General features: G+C 52.9%; 1 protein-coding gene across 2 annotated transcripts; it reads right to left on the bottom strand.

Annotated features, from left to right (window-relative positions):
* Positions 1-3,424: 3,424 nt before the first annotated feature.
* On the bottom strand, positions 3,425-19,437 carry CNNM3 (cyclin and CBS domain divalent metal cation transport mediator 3). 2 transcript variants are annotated; one of them, XM_017871816.1, is made up of 9 exons: positions 18,805-19,437; positions 11,998-12,195; positions 10,321-10,470; positions 9,419-9,588; positions 9,124-9,220; positions 8,621-8,754; positions 8,184-8,322; positions 4,346-4,769; positions 3,425-4,056 (listed from the first exon to the last, which is right to left on the bottom strand). In XM_017871816.1, exons 1-8 carry the CDS (start codon positions 19,052-19,054, stop codon positions 4,705-4,707), a joined length of 1,203 nt encoding a protein of 400 aa, XP_017727305.1. In that variant the 5' UTR covers positions 19,055-19,437; the 3' UTR covers positions 3,425-4,056; positions 4,346-4,704. The 2 variants fall into 2 exon arrangements, with proteins under 2 accessions (XP_017727305.1, XP_017727306.1); XM_017871817.1 differs by adding an exon at positions 5,254-5,353 and having other exon boundaries at positions 3,439-4,769.

The raw sequence follows: 19,437 nt of genomic DNA, 5'->3' as shown, positions 1-19,437 counted from the left end.
ATGGCCAGGCACGGTGGCTCACATCTATAATTGTAGTACTTGGGGAGGCTGAGGCGGGCAGATCACTTGAGCTCATGAGTTCGAGACCAGGTGTGGGCAACATCGTGAAACCCCATCTCTATAAAAAATTAGCTGGGCGGCCGGGCGCGGTGGCTCAAGCCTGTAATCCCAGCACTTTGGGAGCGAGACGGGCGATCACGAGGTCAGGAGATCGAGACCATCCTGCTAAACACAGGAAACCACCGTTCTACTAAAAAATACAAAAAACAGCTGGGCGAGGTGGCGGGCGCCTGTAGTACCAGCTACCTTGGAGGCTGGAGGCAGGAGAATGGCATAAACCGGGAGGCCGGAGCTTGCAGTGAGCTGAGAACCCGGCCACTGGCACTCCAGCCCGAGCGACAGAGCGAGACTCTGTCTCAAAAAAAAAAAAAAAAAAAAAAAATTAGCTGGGCATAGGCCGGGCATGGTGGCTCACGCCTGTAATCTCAACACTTTGGTAGGCTGAGGTGGGGCGGATCATCTGAGGTCAGGAGTTTGAGACTAGCCTGACCAACGTGGAGAAACCTCGTCTCTACTGAAAATACAAAATTAGCCGGGTGTGGTGGTGCATGCCTGTAATCCCAGCTACTCGGGAGGCTAAGGCAGGAGAATCGCTTGAACCCGAGAGGTGGAGGTTGCAGTGAGCCGAGATCGTGCCATTGAACTCCAGCCTGGGCAACAAGAGCAAAACTCCATCGCAGAAAATAAATAAATAAATAAAAATAAATTTAGCTGGTTGTGGTGATAGTCCCATCTGCTTGGGGAGCTAAAGCGGGAGAACTGCCTGAGTCCAGGAGTCAAGTACACAGTAAGCCAAGATTGTGCCACTGCACTCCACCCTGGGTGATAAAGTGAGACTCTGTCTCAGAAAAAAAAAAGGTGGGGTAGGGATGAAAAAGATAAGCTACAGACCAATGCAAACCAAAAATCCCAGAAAGCAATCTCCAAAAAACTCAAACCTCAACAGAAAAAACAATCCAATCAGAAAATGGGTGAAAGACAGGGATATTCCACTGAAGGGAAACACAGGAGGTGTCCGTCACTGGGAAACGCAAATGAAAAACCACCGTGAGGCATCACAACACACCTGTCGGAACGGCTGAAGTAAAAACACGACACCACTACGTGCTGCGGAGGATTCGGGGAAACTGACCGTCCTAGGTTGCTGGTGAGGACGTAAGAGTTTGACGGTTTGTTTAAAAAACGAAACATGCGGCCGGGCGCGGTGGCTCAAGCCTGTAATCCCAGCACTTTGAGAGGCCGAGACGGGCGGATCACGAGGTCAGGAGATCGAGACCATCCTGGCTAACCCGGTGAAACCCCGTCTCTACTAAAAAAATACAAAAAATACAAAAAACTAGCCGGGCGAGGTGGCGGCGCCTGTAGTCCCAGCTACTGGGGAGGCTGAGGCAGGAGAATGGCGTTAACCCGGGAGGCGGAGCTTGCAGTGGGCCAAGATCTGGCCACTGCACTCCAGCCTGGGCGACAGAGCGAGACACCATCTCAAAAAAAAAAAAAAAAAACAACAACAAAAAAGAAACATGCAACAACCCTGTGGCCGAGCATTTACACTCCTGGAAAACTAATCTTTACACAGAAACCTGTACATCAACAGTCATAGCAGCTTTATTTGGAATAGCCCAAAACTGGAAACATCCCAGGTGTCCTTCACGGGACCAATGTGTACACCACGGAATACCACTCAGCAACAAAAAGGAGCAAACTGTTGACACACGCAACACCTGGATGATCTCCCGAGAAAGACACTGAGTGGAAAAAGACAATCCCACCGGGCGCGGTGGCTCACGCCTGTAATCCCAGCACTCTGGGAGGCCGAGGCGGGAGGATCACGAGGTCAGATCGAGACCATCCTGGCTAACATGGTGAAACCCCGTCTCTACTGAACAAAATACAAAAAATTAGCCGGGCATGGTGGCAGGTGCCTGTAGTCCCAGCTACGCGGGAGGCTGAGGCAGGACAATGGCGTGAACCTGGGAGGCGGAGCTTGCAGTGAGCCGAGATCCGGCCACTGCACTCCAGCCTGGGCGACAGAGCAAGACTCTATCTCAAAAAAAAAAGAAAAAAAAAAAAAAAAAAAGACAATCTCGAGTGCTTACACACTATGCTCCCATTTATACAACATTCTTGACATGACAAAATAAGAGATGAACGATTAGTGGTTGCCAGGAGTTAGGGATGGCGGGGAGGGAGATCCTTGCGGGGATGGGACTTCTTTGTCGTGATTGCAGTGGTAGTTACACAGATGTACATGTAACACATGATTTGGGACTGTCCACCCACACTGCACCAGTGTCAAAGTCTTGCTTGGAATACTGCATTACAATCATGTAAGATGTAACCACGGAGGGAAACCAGATGAAGGCTGCGTGGGGCCCTTATCTTTACAACTTCCTACATTCTGAAATTAGTTCAAAATACAAAGTTAGGAAAAAAGAAAGCAACAGCTCTAAGTGCAGCATGACATCCTGGAATGGCTGCTGCAGCAGGAAAAGGACATTGGGGAAAAATGGTAAAATCCAAATAAACTCTAATAGTACGATTGCACCAATGTTAATTTTTTAGTTTTGTTAAATGTACCAAGGTTATATGTAAGATGTTAACATTGGGGAACCTGGGTGAAAGGTGTATGGACCTCTTCTGTGAATCTGGGCACGGTGGCTCACGCCTATAACCTCAACACTTTGGGAGGCCGAGGCAGGAGGGTTGCTTGAGCCTAGGAGTTCGAGACTAGCCCAGGCAACATAATGAGACCCTAGCTCTACAAAACATTAAAAGAATTAGCTCGGTGGGGTGGTGCATACCTGCAGTCCCAGCTACTCAGGAGGTTGAGATGACAGGATGGCCTGAACCAGGGAGGTCGAGGCTGCAGCAAGCTGTGATCACACCACTGCACTCCAGTCTGGGTGACAGAGCAAGATCTTTTCTCAAAAAATAAAATTAAAATTAAAATAAGAAAATAAAAAATTGCAAACTCTGATGCCCAGACTCTGATTAAATCACAAGCTTTGGTGGCAGGTCCAGGTATTTTTAATTGGCCAGGTGATTCTGATGTGCAGCCAAGGTTAAGAATCACTGTTCTTAGCTCACGCCTGTAATCCCAGCACTTTGGGAGGCGAAGGCAGGCAGATCACCTGAGGTCAGTTGGAAATCAGCCTGGCCAACACGATGAAACCGTCTCTACTAAAAATGCAAAACTTAGCCGGGTGTGGTGGTGGGCACCTGTAATCCCAGCTACTCGGGGGGCTAAAACAGGAGAATGGCTTGAACCTGGGAGGTGGAGGTTGCAGTGAGCCAAGATCGCACCACTGCACTCCAGCCTGGGCAACAGAGTGAGACTCCGTCTCAAACAAACAAACAAATACTGTTCTGGAGACAGGATTTTAATGCATCCGTTTCCAAACCGGGCTTGCTCTCAGATTTGATTCCTTGAGGACAGCATCTAAGCAAGCATACCACTGTTCTTTTCATTCACCTTCAGTCCCATTTTTAAGGGTCCAAATTCCTTTGAGAAAAGTTCCAGAAATCCTCCTCCCTCCCTACCCAATCTATGATCCTATGCCCGTTTCCACACAGCTGGAGAACTACGGAAGGAAAATGTAGTCAATTAGAAGAAAAAGACAAATGCCTTCCTGTTCCCACTTCTCTAAAACCCCACAGCTAGGAACAGAAAAAAACGAAGAAAAGACTTGAAATGTTCTAGAGATACAACAAAAACTGATCTTTTTTTTTTAAAAGAGGATCCACCTGGTTCATAAACCCTCCCTCGCTGCTCTCGGCACATCACAGCCACACAGCACCTGCAGGGAGGCCGTGGAGACGTGTGGAGGAGGTGCAACAGGCAGCTACTCTCTCAGGGGCCACACAGTGGAGACAGGATTCGATGCAGCATGACGATCCCTTCCTCCCAGGCGTGACCTCTTCTCAGAACACAGGAACTGACAACGCTCAGGAGGTGGGCAGAGAAGCAGATAGGAGCCCTCAGCACCACTAGGCCAGCTGTCAGGATCAGAAAAGCAGCCTCCAGGGAGGGTGCAGGGCTACAGGGACAGCCTACGGGCAGTGGAGCTTCTGGTTTGGCACATGGGAAAGGCTGGGGCACATGCTCTGAAACATGACACCGTTAGGGAAGCCAGAAAGGACGCCATGGACAAAGCCATCGATTTGAACCCCCAGCCAAAATGGGCGCGCTCGGCCTGCTCAGAAAGTGCTGCCAGCAGCGACGGGGTGGCAAATTAAAAGCAAACGAGTACAGGTCACGCCACAGAAAGACAGCAGCTGCACTCACAAGGTGGCTCCGCCCGAAGAGGTCTGACTCTGAACGTGCCACACGGTCCCAGCCTCGGGGGAGAAGGGGAAAGCTGGGCCCTGGGGACTAGAGATGACGGCATTCCTTTCATTCCTTCCTGACGCGGGCCTGGAGGGCTGTGCCCTGGTGACTCCTGTCTCCTAAAGGAGGGCAGGGCCGGCTGAAGGATCCAGGCATTGATGTCTAGTTCTGAGGACACCCAGGACCGCATCTACAAGGGCCATCTAAAACGTGGCCTGGAGGGGATGGGGGCAGGCGGGCACGAAGCTTCTGCTCAGCTCACTCCAGCTCCCCACGTGCTCATCTGTTCCCCAGATCTGGGGCTGCCTAGTGAGCAGTTACACCCCTGGGTTCCGCCCAGGGCTGCCTTCCACCGGGATGCCGGGCCTGCTGTGGCTGGACCCTACAGAAGACAAGGGAAGGAAAATTCACATCAAAGCTGGTAAAGGGTCCTGTCAAAACCAAGTGCCAAATCCTCTGTGGGACAAGAAGGGGCAGCTAAGACAGGGGCTTCGGGAGGCCTTGGAGGTATCAGAGCAGAGCCAGGAGCGATCAGTTAGCAGACGGTCAGCCAACAGATGCCTTCCCTGGGACATGGGGGAAGCTGGGGCTGTGGATTTCTGGCCCCAGGGGGTCCCGGGTCATTATGCTGAACAAGAGGCACCTTCCTGGGACAATACAGCACCCCATGCTGGAAGGAAGCACCATTTTCCACAGTGGAAGAGTCTCGTGACCCCTCCTATCTTCCAGAAGGATGGAAGGGAGCGCCCACCCTGCACCCCTGGAGAACAAAGGACCCCAGCCTGGGGAGCCATGGGCTCTGCTCCTCCCACAGCTGAAGGGCCAGGAAAGGAAAGTGAAGGGGCAGGGAAAGGGAAGATATTTACCTTGGGTGTGCTCTGAAAACAAAAAACGCGCACTAGTCCACAGTCATTTATCAACTGCAGTTTCCAACTGTGCCAAAGAGGGAAAGGTCTACTGGGAAGGCTAAAGAGAGCAGAAAGAGAAAGAAGAGGAGAAGCTATTGAGCAGAAATGGCTGTGCCTCTCGGCTCCGGGCAGCACCATGGAGAGGGCCGATGCCCCGAGCAGGGGAAGCCGAGGGGGAGCCAGCTGTAGGCCTGCCCCACGGCCTGCAGCTCAGGACAGCCGGCTGAGGAAGCCAGGATCACAGCATGGAGGGCTGCACAGCATGGGGGCTGCCCTTCCCTTGGCAATACAGTTCCATGGAGAACTGATGCGGAGGACCTACCCAGGGTTTGAAATGCTCGGCCAGGGGTCAGACAACTTTTTCTGTAAAAGGCCGGTATTTCTAGTTTTTGTAGGTCATATGGTCTCTGTCACAGCTACTCAGCTCCACTGCTGTAACTCAAAGGCAGCCACAGCAATCCACAAACCGATGTGTGGGTTCTCACAAAACTTCATTCTCAAAAATAGGCTGCTGGCCAGATGTGACCCTTGCACCACCATTTGCCATCCCCTGCTGTAGGCAATTTAAAATTATTGTGTCTTCCAAGTCTCAAAAAAGGCATTTCTCTGTTGGGAGTCTAGTGCCAAGGTCCCCAGAAACTAGTTCTCATCTGCACGATTTAAGCAGTGCCCCACCGCAATCTCCAGGTGTGCAGCGGCCCTACGCTCCTCCGGACAGTGAAGTGCCAAGCTTACAGGACAGAATGCAGGACAACCCGAGTTCAGGCAAGAAACAGAAAGACAGCAGGTGAGCCTCACTGGAGCAACCGTCAGGTTGTACTTAGATGAAAATCACAACATTGTGTCTAGAGAGTAATAATCCATTACCAAGAGGAAATGCCCCACAAAGCCACCATACACTCTTCTCTTACAGGACGGCCCAGTGAAGATTTTGTAAAATCTCTGAGTATATGATATGATGCAATGATGGGAAAAGCATTATTCTGGGATTAGGTCTGTATCTTCAATACAACATGTGCAGTCTGGGTGGCAGTGAGCCAGAAAAGGCTCCCGTGGGAAAACCAAAACCAAAAGGCTCACATTGTGAAAAACACACCACCCTGGCCTCTGCGACTCCAGTGTAGTGGGACAATGTGAACTTCTGTAGAAGGGGCACCCCATACAATAAGAAACCGTCCCCGTGGGTAAACACAGAAGCTTCAGCAACCTGAGAAGGTGGGGCACTAGCTGTTCATCCAGCTACTTTGGAGGCTGAGGCAGGAGGATCACCTGAGTCCCGAGTAGGAGGCCAGCCTGGGCAACATGGCAAGATCTTATCTCTTAAAAAAAGTGCGGCACCATCCTTAGACAGATCTCTTTAGAAAGAGATGCAACTCATCCCCAGATCCAAGACTGAAGCAGCACGGCGTCACCTGCTGCCTTTTCGCCAGCACCCAGATCCGGAGCCCACAGGGGCTGAGGCATCCATGTGGCCCAGGGTGGGGTTTCTGTCCCCTGCACGTCACCTCGCAATTCAGAAAGGACTATTAGAAAAACATGTTTGTGCTCTCAAGTGTGGGTCTGAGTAGCCAGAGCGGCTCCATGGGAGGCCTACAGGAAACAGGTCAGAGTGCCTGGGCCTTCTCTCTGGCTCTCACTCCTGCCCTGTAGAACGGGCAGAATAGCTAGCACCCCTCCGGCCACAGGGAGGTTAGCAGAGTTCGACATGGAAGCTCCTAGTGCAGTGCCCTGGCAGAGGAAGCGTTGATAAGAGCTTATCTTCCTCACGGTGGGGCAGGTGGGGGTGGGAGGAAGCAAGCCTGTAGCTCCCTCCACAGCCTCTCTGGAAGCCCCACCGGCTCTTCCAGGAATCTCAAGTTCAGGCATATCTCTGACCCCAACGTTAGGAACGCAATCAGAATTAAAGTATCTTCTTGAAAAACAAGAACAAGAAACCCTTCACCACTCCTACCCACAGCCTACACTTCAGAATCTTTCACCTCCCTCCTTGCAGTGGGGGGATGGGGTTTCATATCCCACAACCTCTAGTTCCATTTGCAAAATTTCTTCCAACACAATCTTCCTGCTCACAGTGCAGCCCTGGATGGGCCACGCTTAAATATTAGTATGAACTGACCAAACTCCTCACAAACGTCCTTCTAGTGTCTAGGATGGTGTCTGCCAGCCACACACCATCTAAGCCAGGGCCACTGCTGACTCCAAGTGACCTAAGCTTAATCTTAAATGGCCAAAAGAGTGTCTGAACTAAAACTTATTCCCACTTCCCAACAATTCTCTGATGAAGTCAATCCATTCTAAGAGATCCTTGAGAGAAAATATTGACTTACTATACTCTACTTTAAATACCAGTTAGTCTATAGCTTGGCGTCATCCATGCTATTAAAAATAGCAAGAAGTTCAAGTTGAATAATGAAGAATTAAAAAAATAAAGCAAGAAGGGGGTTGGGCATAGTGGCTCATGCCTATAATCCCAGCACTTTGGGAAGCTGAGGCAGGTGGATCATTTGAGGTCAGGAGTTCAAGACCAGCCTGGCCAACATGGTGAGACCCCATCTCTACTAAAAATACAAAAATTGGCCAGGCGTGGTGGCTCACGCCTGTAATCCCAACTACTCAAGAGTCTGAGACAGGAGAATTGCTTGAACCCAGGAGCCAGAGGTTGTAGTGAGCCGAGATCACACCATTGTACTCCAGCCTGGGCAACAGAGCAACAGAGTAAGACTCCATCTCAAAAAAAAAAAAAAAAAAAAAAAACAAGAAGGGAAAAGGACAGGGAAAAGAGAAAAAAGACAGAGGGCAGGGTGGGGCGGCGAAAGCGCAAGTCTGTGTGTGTGAGCTCACGGCGCTTGGGTCCAGACACCGTGCATGGTGTGCCACTCGGCGCTCACCTGCTGCTGTGGTGGTCTTCTCACCAAGAAGCCTGGTCTGGCTGCCTGGCATAACCTGCAGGTCGGTGTTCTCAGGGGACTGTGGCAGGTTCTGGGCTCGGGTAGCCAGGAGTGCGTTGAGGTACTGCAGCCGCGTAACCTGGAGGATGACAGTGTTACTGGCGGACCCCACTGGTGAAGTGAGAAGCAGAAGGTAGGCAGGAAAGGTCACGCCATGCCAGAAGAGGGCAGAGGCACAAGTTTAAGCGAGTTAAGGGAAGAGAAGAGCAACTGAGTCAAGTGTTTTTAAGATCTCGCAGGGAAACTGGGTGCAAAGGTCTGTGTCCCTCAGAATGAGCGGAAGGCCCTGCTCCGGGCCGTCTCAGACCAGCTGATCTAGCCCCCCAGTGACACAAAGTCGGCTAAAGTCAGCACCCATGAGCAGCCCAGGCAGTCACCTTGATGAGCTGCAGGTCAGAGAGCGCCCTCACGGTGTAGTCGGGACAATACGCAGACGAACGCGTGCCGTCACCTGGGTCGGGCTGCAGGTCATGGCGGATGGGCTGGAGCGAGGACACCGGGGACTGGTGAACTATCGAAGGAACAATCAGTGATGGCAGAAGCCAGTGCTGGCAGCTGGGAGCCCCCTCCCCTGGAGGGGACAACTGCAGTTTCGAAGAGCCACCCCACCAATCACCCTAGAGAGGCGATGTGCCTGGGAAGCTGGGAGAGGAGAATGAGCACAGGCGGGAGAGGTTTTGCAGGGGTGGAGTGAGCCGCAAAGTCCAGCAAGGAAGAATGCTGCCCTCCCGCCTGGAAGCCCAGGGGCCACACCACCTTGTGGGGTGGTGGGCTCAGGTGGAAGGGAGGCAAGGAGGGGCATTGAGGGCCCAAGCGACAATGGGGGACAGGCTCTGCAGCCTCAACCCTGACCCTCAGCGCCAGCAGGGCCATGGCTTACCTGAGGATGGCACCGTTAGCGCCGACACTCCATAGTATGTGAAGGCCCCATTCTCGAACTTCAGACCCTCTTTCCCGATCTCCACTTCAACCCTGCCCTGGGAGGAGTGGCAAGGAGAGAAACAGATGCGGCCAGATTACCTTTCCCGGCAGAAGACAGCGGAAGGAGAAACCCACCACCTCAGTTGTTCGGGGCGGGAGGGTGCACATCTGCACGCCCCTGCTCCCCTCTTCTCCAAGACCCTGCCCTGGCCTGAGGAAGCAGGAGGGGCTCCAGGCCTGGGACCCACAGCTACCTGCAGGATGAGAATGAAGTAATCCACCGGCTGGCTGCGCTGATATAGGTAGTGGTGTGCAGCCAGGCGGTTGCTCTCGTCAAACCTCACTTCCTGGTTGACGCTGGGATGCTTCAGCAGGTGCAGCAGGACCTTCTCAGAGATGCGTAGTGGGCTGAACACATCCACTTCTGCCCGTGGAGGAAAAAAGGCACAGTGTCCACTGGGGCCTCGTGGCTGGTGGAACCACACCCAACACTGTAGGCAATTTAAAGGGTTCTCCTGGGTGGCCTGTGAGCAGCTGCCCCCCACACCTCAACACAATAGAACTGGGCAGGGGCCAGGTGCGGTGGCTCACGCCTGCAATCCCAGCACTTTGGGAGGCTGAGGCAGGTGGATCACCTGCGGTCCGAAGTTCGAGACCAGTCTGACCAACATGGCAAAATCCCGCCTCTACTAAAAATACAAAAATGAGCCAGGCGTGGTGATGCACGCCTGTAGTCCCAGCTACCTGGGAGACTGAGGCAAGAGAACTGCTTGAACCTGGGAGGCGGAGGTTGCAGTGAGCCAAGATCATGCCACTGCACTCCAGCCTGGCCGACAGAGCGAGACCCTGTCTTTTTAAAAAAAAAAAAAAAAAAGGAACTGGGCAGGGCACCCCACACCTGCCCAGCTGAGAGCTGAGGCCCCCTAGCTGTGGCGCACCAGGCGTGGCACTGGCCTGGTCCTGCTGTTGGTCGTCTGGCAGAGAGAAGCTGTCTCTCCCATGCTCCAAGATACTGGCAGGGCTGCAGAGAACACAGAAGTCCTCAAGACGCGCCGCTTGCTAGGAGTGGGGAGCAGAGTCAGTGTCGGCCCTGGGCAGCCTCCTGACCCACAGGATGGTGAGGAGAGCGGGGGCATGGACCACCCTCCCGCCTCACCTCGGGACAGGAAGCGCTGGGTGGCCAAGAGCAGCTGAGGCGAGATTTTTACTTTATATTCATCATCAGACACCTTGAACAAGGAGAACTCCTCCTTCCGCTTGAGAGGGGCCATCAGAGAAGCAGGCTTCCTCCTCACCACAGTGTCTCCTAAGATGGAAGAAGAGGGCGCGCTCAGGCATCAGCCACCTGTCAGTCAACACAACCACACCAAGGGGCCGCATCGCCTGCTCCTTCCTACTGAGGCCGGGGGTCCTCGACAGAGCAGCATCAGAGCCCCAGGGACATGTCTTCAGCACCACTCCCTCCACGGGGCCTGCTCCCACCCCAACCACACAGAGCGAGGGGTGGCTCCCTGCCTTGGAGCTGGCTGAAGAGAACGCTGATATGATAACAAAGCAGCTCTTATAAAATAACAGGCATCCCTAATAGGTCACTGGATGTGGACTCGATTTTTTTTTAATTTAGGCCAGATGTAGTGATTCACACCTGTAACCCCAGCACTTCAGGAGGCTGAGGCGGGAGGATCACTTAAGGCCAGAAGTTCAACACCAGCCTGGCAACAGAGAGACCGTGTCTTTACAAAAAATAAAATAATTAGACAGGTGTGGTGACATGCGCCTGGAGTCCCAACGGCTCAGGAGGCTGCGGTGGGAGGAAAGCTTGAGCCTGGGAAGTTGAGGCTGCAGTGAGCCATGACTGCACCACTGCACTCCAGCCTAGATGACAGAGCAAGACCATCTCAAAAAAAAAAAAATTAAAAATTAAAAAATAATAACAGGCCTCTCTGGCCACTGAAAAACGTCTCACTAGGAACCATGCATTCAAGGATCACCAGTGCGAAAGGGCAGCAATTAACCTGGAAACCCCAGGCCTGTGGCAGTCTCAGGAATGGAACTAGAGATGCTATGTCTGAAAATCAACACGTGAGTAAAGCAGTATTTCTGGAAGCATGCGGGACAGCTGGCCCGGCCATGAAGCACAGGCTCTGTGCAGCCCTGCAGACCTCAGCCACCATCCTAACAGGCAGACACTTTTACCACGCAATCAAGGGCCCGGGATCAGCTGCTTTGGAAAGACTTATTTCCACCCCCTCCCAGTCTCTCAGCCTGGAGTGCAGTGGCACGATCTCGACTCACTGCAACCTCTGCCTCCTGGGTTCAAGCGATTCTTCTGCCTCGGCCTCCTGAGTATCTGGGACTACAGGCGCACACCACCACACCCAGCTAATGTTTGTATTTTTAGTAGAGACGGAGTTTCACCATATTGGCCAGGCTGGTCTTGAACTCCCGACCTCGTGATCTGCCCGCCTCGGCCTCCCAAAGAGCTGGGATTACAGGCGTGAGCCACTGCGTCCAGCCAGGAAGACTTTCTTCATGGCAAACAATGGGTTCTTTCAGAGGACATATCTGTAATGTACAAAAGAACCTGCAAAAACAAAAGCACCTAGGGAGACAGAAGACTGGGAAAGGCCCATGAAGGGCAGAGCTCTCTCAGTAATGGAGGAATCTAACAGGACTGCTGCTAATGGAGCCCCAGGCGAGCCCTGGGATTGCAAGCCCTCCTGCAAGGCGGCTCCCTGCCAGCGCCCAGGCAGGGCTGAGAAGGGGGCCTGGCTGTGGATCTTGCTGGGTTTCAGCAGCACAGAGGCCCACTGGCCTCTGACGTAACATACACCTGGGGAAGTGTGCGGGCCCAGCGGAGACGTAACTGCCAAGAGTCTGGACTCACGGTAGTCTTCAGACTCGTCCAGGATCTCAGACCTGATGATCTCTTCGATCACGTCCTCCAGGGTGACCAGGCCCAGGACCTCGTAGAAGGGGTCACCCTCACCCTCGTTGTTCACCTTCTGCACGATGGCCAGGTGGGACTTCCCTGTGGGGGGAGGACACTCATGGAACAGCTTGCTGGGCCCCCCCATTTTGATTCATCTCCCTCAGGGCCCACCAAAAGGACATGGCTAACGTTCATGTTCCTACAACGGGTCAGGCACAGAGCCAGACTCTTTTCTAGGTCTTTACTTAAGACGCCCAGCGTGACTATGAGGACTGGCCTTATTTTCACACAGGTTGAAAATGAAGCCCTTGCTCATCTGCACAAGGCCCCCCAGGCAGAGGTGGCAGAGCTGGGATCCAGCTCCAGGTCTGTGCGCTTCCATGCCATGGATGCAGTTCAGACAAGGATGCATCCAGTCGAGAACACAAACGCCTCACACAGCAGCCAGCCCGCATATGCAGGTTAACAAGGGCATGACTCCGGAAACGCAGGCTCTTCTGCAACAGTCCACACGGCGCAGCTGAGTGAGGCCACCCAGCCTGACTCTCCTTGGGAGGTTTTCCTAATTCTTTTTTTTTTTTTTACAGTAAAAATATATGCTGTCCATCCTACATAAATGTGAACTGCTTCTTGTCCTTATGATAGAAATGAAAAAGAGATAGAAAGATAAATAGACTGTGTGTATGTGTGTGCGTGTGTGTGTGTCTGTGTATCTTCTGGTTTTCCTAATTCTTAGAGCTGCCCATTAGGGTCTGTGAACCAAGGGATGAGACGAGTGGCCGCTGACCACTCAGGAGTCAAGCTAGCTGTGCAGGGGGAGAGCACCAGGCTGAATTTCCGCCTTACCCTATATGTCTTTCTCAGGTTAGCTTCCTGTTTGGTTTGTCTGCTTAGTGAGGGAATGTAAACTTGGAAAAAAGCCCAAGTCTCAGAGTGTTGGGGAATGCTGGGGAGGCTTCAGGAATCTACTGTGTCAGGTAAGTGCTTTTCATCCATACTACTTTAGACCCGTCTGAAAAAACCAGAATGCAAGCCACCTAAGTAATTTAAAATCTGAACGGCTGCGTTAAAAAAGTCAAAACACACACATAAAATTAAGTTTTATATTGTAAGTAACCCAATATAGTCAAAATAACATTTCAACATGTAATTAATCCAAAAAATAAACACAGATATTTTGTCTATTTTGCACTCTCTGAATCTGGTGTGTTTTATGCTCACAGCACATCTCAACTCAGACTCCACCTTTAGGTACCACAGCCCCAGGTGGAGGGGGCTGCCGGCCTGGGCTGCACAGGGCCAGGACGGGGATGGGAGCAATTCATCCAGCCAGGCCCTCCTTTGTCACTAATGGAAATGCTGAGGGAAACTGGCCTGGACCTGCCTGTGAGGGGGACCTGCTTCAAGACTCTTGGGAAATCAAAAAGTCAAGTTCACGTTGTGTGGATCATACTTTACATCTCGTGGGCTTGAGTTAAAAAAGCACAGTTCTCCAGGATGCTTGCATTCCCCTGGACAAAAAGCTGGAAATGGCCACACAAGTCGTCTCCCCACTTTCCGGGAGGAAAGGCCCCTGGAGATGGCCACTCAGCCCTGCTGAACCGCACTTCTAGACCCCTTCTAACCCTCGGTGCTTGTGCTGGGTGCCGTCTCTACATGGGCCATGGCTGCCCCGCCAGAGGACAAACCTGTCAGGCCAGGCCAGGAAGGCCAAGCGCGACTTGTGGTTTTGGTTAATGTCTTGGATTCCAGCACCAAAGCCAAAGATCCAAATGGCCACCTCAGCGCAGAGAGGGCTCATCTTGACTCCCTTCTCCCAGGAAGCCAGCCCCTTTGACAGGTTTCCTACAGAAAGGGACTCACTCCTTTGCTTTCAAACTTCTCTAGAACAAGGCACATGATTCTCCATTTCCTGCCACACTGGGATGATTCTATCACGAACAGAAGAAAGCAGGCCCTGGAAGATTCCCCGGAACAGTGGTTGTGTGACTGAATCCCAAGAAGAACGTCTGGGGGGTCTAGATGGCAGCCAAAGATGGCAGCAGGGGACACAGCAAGGGCAGCTGGAGGGACTCAAGGTCACCTCTCATGTGCTGAGCCACCTGAGTGGAACCACTCACACCGACGCCTGCCCACAGGCCAGCTCCACGGAACCACTCACACCGACGCCTGCCCACAGGCCAGCTCCACGGAGCCACTCACCCCACAGGCCAGCTCCACGGAACCACTCACACCGACGCCTGCCCACAGGCCAGCTCCACGGAGCCACTCACACCGACGCCTGCCCACAGGCCAGCTCCACGGAGCCACGAGCACCGACGCCTGCCCACAGGCCAGCTCCACGGAGCCATGAGCACCGATGCCTGCCCACAGGCCAGCTCCACAGAGCCACGAACAGCTGTGACAGTGTGTCTTGCCAACATCAAGCAGAAAGTCCTGGAAAAGCTTCAAGTTTAATTTTAGTTAGCAGGCTCCAGGGTATCCCAATTATTTCAATGCCAAAGTACCCTTTCATAACGCCCAATTCCTATAACGTTAATAACAGTTGGAGTGTAAGTTTCTCCACTCTCTCTTTTCTGTTTTCTAAAGCACCTGGGTGAATGAATGAATACTGTGAGAAAGACAAAAGTAGTGTGCTGACGCTCCTCACCGCTGTCGGAACTGCTCAGACTCTTTTCAGCATCCTGGCAATCATCTGGCTCCCGACAGACAGGAAACCAGAGCTCGGTTCCTTTAAAGCAGAGACTGCGGCCGAGCACGGTGGCGCACACCTGTAATCCCATCTCTTTGGGAGGCTGAGCTGGGAGGATCGCTTGAGGCCAGGAGTTAAAGACCAGCCTGGGCAACAGAGGGAGACCTCAATCTCTACATAAAATTAAAAATTAGCTGGGTATGGTGGTGCTCACCTGTGGCCCCAGCTTACTCAGGAGGCTGAGGTGGGAGGATTGCTTGAACCCAGGAGGCAGAGGCTACAGTGAGCCACGATCACATCACTGCATTCCAACTCGGGTGACAGAGCAAGACTCTGTCTCAAAAATAATAATAATAACGTTCTTGGCCGGGCGCGGTGGCTCACGCCTGTAATCCCAGCACTTTGGGAGACCGAGGTGGGCAGATCACAAGGTCAAGAGATCGAGACTATCCTGGCCAACATGGTGAAACTCTGTCTCTACTAAAAACACAAAAAAATTAGCTGGGCGTGGTGGTGTGCGCCTGTAGTCCCAGCTACTCAGGAGGCTGAGGCAGGAGAATCACTTGAACCCAGGAAGCAGAGGTTGCAGTGAGTCGAGATTGTGCCACTGCACTCCAGCCTGGCAATACAGCAAGACTCCATCTCAAAATAATAACAATAATAATAATAATGTTCTTTTGTACATTAAGGTCCCTGACTTAACCATGGTTCAAATTACAATTTTTCAAATTTGATGGTTCAAAAGCAATACGTATTCAGTATAAACTGTACTTCAAACACATATAACCATTGTGCTTTCACTTTCAATACAGCAGTCAATAAATTACATGAGATATTCAATGCTTCATTTTAAAATAGCTTTGTGTCAGATGACTTTGCCTGGCCCTTAATGAAGGTGCACCACCACCATACAGCCAGAAATCCGGGCCTCATCCTCAGCTGCTGCTCCTTGTTGCACAGCCCTGCTGCCAGACACCAATCTTCCTAATTCCATCTCTGCTGCCCTCTTGGGGCTCCTCTCCAGGCCTGCCATGCACCTTGTTCAGGTTATCATCCCCTCTCACCTGGATCCCTCACACCGCTGGCCTCCCTGCGCTGGTGTCCACAATCGTTACTGATTTGTAAAAATAACTGACGCTGGCCAGGCACGGTGGCTCACGCCTGTAATCCCAGCACTTTGGGAGGCCGAGGCGGGCAGGTCACAAGGTCAGGAGATAGAGACCATCCTGGCGAACACGGTGAAACCCCGTCTCTACTAAAAATACAAAAAAATTAGCCAGACGTGGTGGCGGGCACCTGTAGTCCCAGCTTCTCGGGAGGCTGAGGCAGGAGAATGGCGTGAACCCAGGAGGCGACGGAGCTTGCAGTGAGCGGAGATTGCGCCACTGCACTCCAGCCCTGGGTGACAGACGAGACTTCGTCTCAAAAAAAAAAAAGAAAAAAAAACTGATGCTGCTACTTGATGCTTGTGGCCTTGGTGATCAAGTCCAAGTTCCTCACACAGCACACAACCCCCCGCCCCCCGCCAGGGGACATCCTGCCTCTAGGCGCCTTCCCAATGAACATGAACATTTTCGATTCTTCCCCAAGTGGAATCCCCAACCACCCTGGACCAAGCTCATCCATCGCATCTGAAAGACAAGACCACAGCAGCCAAGATCCTGACCCTAAGGGTTTGGAAAATGAAAGAGCACTTCCACCAGCCTCATCCTGAGCATCATGACCAACTACGGAAGTTGCCTTTAGTTCTGAACGGGGCAACCCTTCCATCTCCACTGCCCCAAATCTCTGCTCGGTGATTGCTCAACTGTTGAAAGCAGCAGCTGGCTGAAGCCAGACACCAGAGTGAGCATTTTCTTAAAGAATCTAAAAACGTGAGTACTTAGAACACCAAAGGGACAGCTACAGTCTTCCACGTTTTCCCTAAAAAGAAGGAAATCTGGTGACCTGCCTGGAAGAAACGGAAATCTGCACTTCCAGGTTCACCCCTTGCTCCTGGACTGGCAAACAGCTCACCTACCAGCAGAGCCTGCTAACACCAAGCACACAGCACGTGCATGCCAGGCACTGGCCAAAGTGCTTGATGAGTCTCCGCCCGCAGGTGCACTTACCCACTCTTATCACTAACAGCAGAGGACGCTGCACTACAAGAGGCTGAGCAGTGTTCCGGGACCTGGGAGCAGGCAAGGGAAGGATGGAACCTACTCCGCTGATTCCAGGGTTGCACTGCTGGCCACCACACCAGGAGAAGCACCCCTGCCTCGGGCTCTGGCAGCCCACATGGAGTACTTACCACCACGAAGCTCTGTCTGGACCCAAGCCCAGGCTCCCTCCCCAGGGCAGGGTAGCATGGCCACGTTCTAGGGACACAGCCAGGAGCACCCAACAGTCTAAGCGAATAGTCAGAGCTGCCCACCCAAGCCTCCCACCCTTTCCTGAGCTACAGTAATAACAGTAACTTAGCATCCAGGCCTCCTGCAAGGAATAAGGGACGAGATTACAGAGAGAGTGCCCATCAGCTCCTGGCACACAGCAGTGCTCAGTCAGGAGTAGCAGTCATTACCACAAAGCCTGGCTTCCTGCACCGACAGGCCAGGGGCTCTCGACAGACAGTGCCAAAGACGTCCTGCCACAAATACCAGGAGGCTTTGCCACTTCTTGGTCTCACAGCAGACAGCCTTTAGGGTCAAGCCCATCCCCCACCCTGGGGTGCCCTCACCCTCACCCGACAGGAGTGCAGGTGTGAGAAGCATGGCTGTTGGCCAAGGTGTGAGCACCAAACTCTGGGGAGCACCCCTAAGGATGACGCTGGGGAGGACTGCAGAGGAAACCACACCTTCACATCTGGAGAGTATTGGTTTTACCTTCAATCTCCGAACTGCTCAGATAAACAGAGTGAAAGGAGGGATGAAAATGTGGAGTGAAGGGAGAACTTGAGACCTTACAGATAGAAAAAAGTAGGTTAGGCTGGGTGCGGTGGCTCACGCCTGTAATCCCAACACTTTGGGAGGCCAAGGTGGGAGGATCACTTGAGGCCAGGAGTTTGAGACCAGGCTGGGCAAAAGAGTGACACCCTGTCTCTATATAAAATTATTTAAAAACAGGAGATTAAAAGCAAAAAAAAAAAAAAAAAAAAAGGTCAGGTACAGTGGCTCACACCTGCAATCCCAGCACTTTGGGAGGGTGAGGCAAGTGGATTACCTGGTTAGGAGTTCAAGACCAGCCTGGCCAACGTGGTGAAACCCCGACTCTACTAAAAATACAAAAATTAGCCGGGCATGGTGGCGTGCACCTGTAGTCTCGGCTACCCAGAAGGCTGAGGCAGGAGAATTGCTTGAACCTGGGAGGCGAAGGTTGCAGTGAACCGAGAACGCGCCACTGCACTCCAGCCTGGGCGACAGAGCCGAGAGAAAGGGAGACTAAGCATCCATGGAGTTACTTTTGGGGAAAGCAAAGTGTAAGTTTCCCTGGCTTTACTGCAGATAAGGGATTGACACCTAAATACCCTTAACTGCAGTAAAGCCAGAGACCTTAAGAATGCTCTGAAGGAAACATCACATGTTCAGTTAATTTGATATTACATGTGTGCAGACAACGTTCCAGATACCTGGAGACTACCCTCTTCTCTGTGTTCTTCTAGTTTCTATCCAAAAATTTGGACCTGCTACAAAGCCAAGCACACAGAAACACTCTGGGAGAGGGGAAGAGCTGGGGGATTAGAGCCAAGCGGACATACCCCTCCCTGCAAATAGGATGTGTGTAGGGGTGCCGTCCTGACGAGGGGGTTAAAGTGTCCGCTGTCTAAAGGGTTCCTCCCACTCTGATGGATGGCCGTTAAGTATTTCAAAAGGTGATTCCAACCTGCAAGGCCAATACCGTCTCGAAAAGGGACCTTAGAGGTCTCACTGCTTGCCACGGGGGTGGGACCCTTTCCTCAAGGCTTTCATAACTCTCCATCCCTTTTCTGGGAGAGGGCACTGGCACAGGCGTCCCCTGCACCATGCCCGGGATGTTACCTCGCTTGAACTCCTCCAGGACAGCGTCCAGCTTGGTGTCGTTGAAGACGAAGTGGAGCGGATGGTTGTAGAAACGAGTGATGGTGCTGAGCGGCGTGCAGTCTTCGGGATCCACGAAGGCCAAGTCCTTGAGGTAGAGCATGTCCACGATGTTGGAGCGCTCCTCCTCGTACACGGGGATGCGCGTGTGGCCGCTCTGCATGATGCTGGCCAGGACGCCGAAGTCCAGCACGGTGCTGGCGTCCAGCATGAAGCAGTCTTCGAGGGGCGTGAGCACGTCCTCCACAGTCCGGCAGCGCAGCACGCCCTTGCTGAGATCGCTGTAGGGGTCGCCGCCGCCGCGCGCCAGCTCCAGCACCCGTTCCCGCAGCCGCCCGGGCCGCGCAGCCAGCTCCAGCAGCTGCCCCACGGGCAGCGCCACGGGCAGAGTGAGCAGGACCGCCAGGCGGCTGAGGCCGAGGGCGCGTGGCGCCAGCACCAGCGTCCAGCGACCGCTCACGGCGGCCGGCACCACCTCGCCCACCAGGAACACGAGCCCCGCGCTGCCCAGCACAGCAGGCACCGCACGCTGGCCGGCCGCGCGGTACAGCAGCACCGCCAGCGCCGCCTGCGCCAGGCTGGCCAGCAGCAGCA

The sequence above is a fragment of the Rhinopithecus bieti genome, unplaced genomic scaffold, assembly GCF_001698545.2.
Source record: "Rhinopithecus bieti isolate Rb0 unplaced genomic scaffold, ASM169854v2 scaffold_6935, whole genome shotgun sequence".
Taxonomy (NCBI): Eukaryota; Metazoa; Chordata; class Mammalia; order Primates; family Cercopithecidae; genus Rhinopithecus; species Rhinopithecus bieti.
This window is presented reverse-complemented; position numbering and strand designations above follow the sequence as displayed.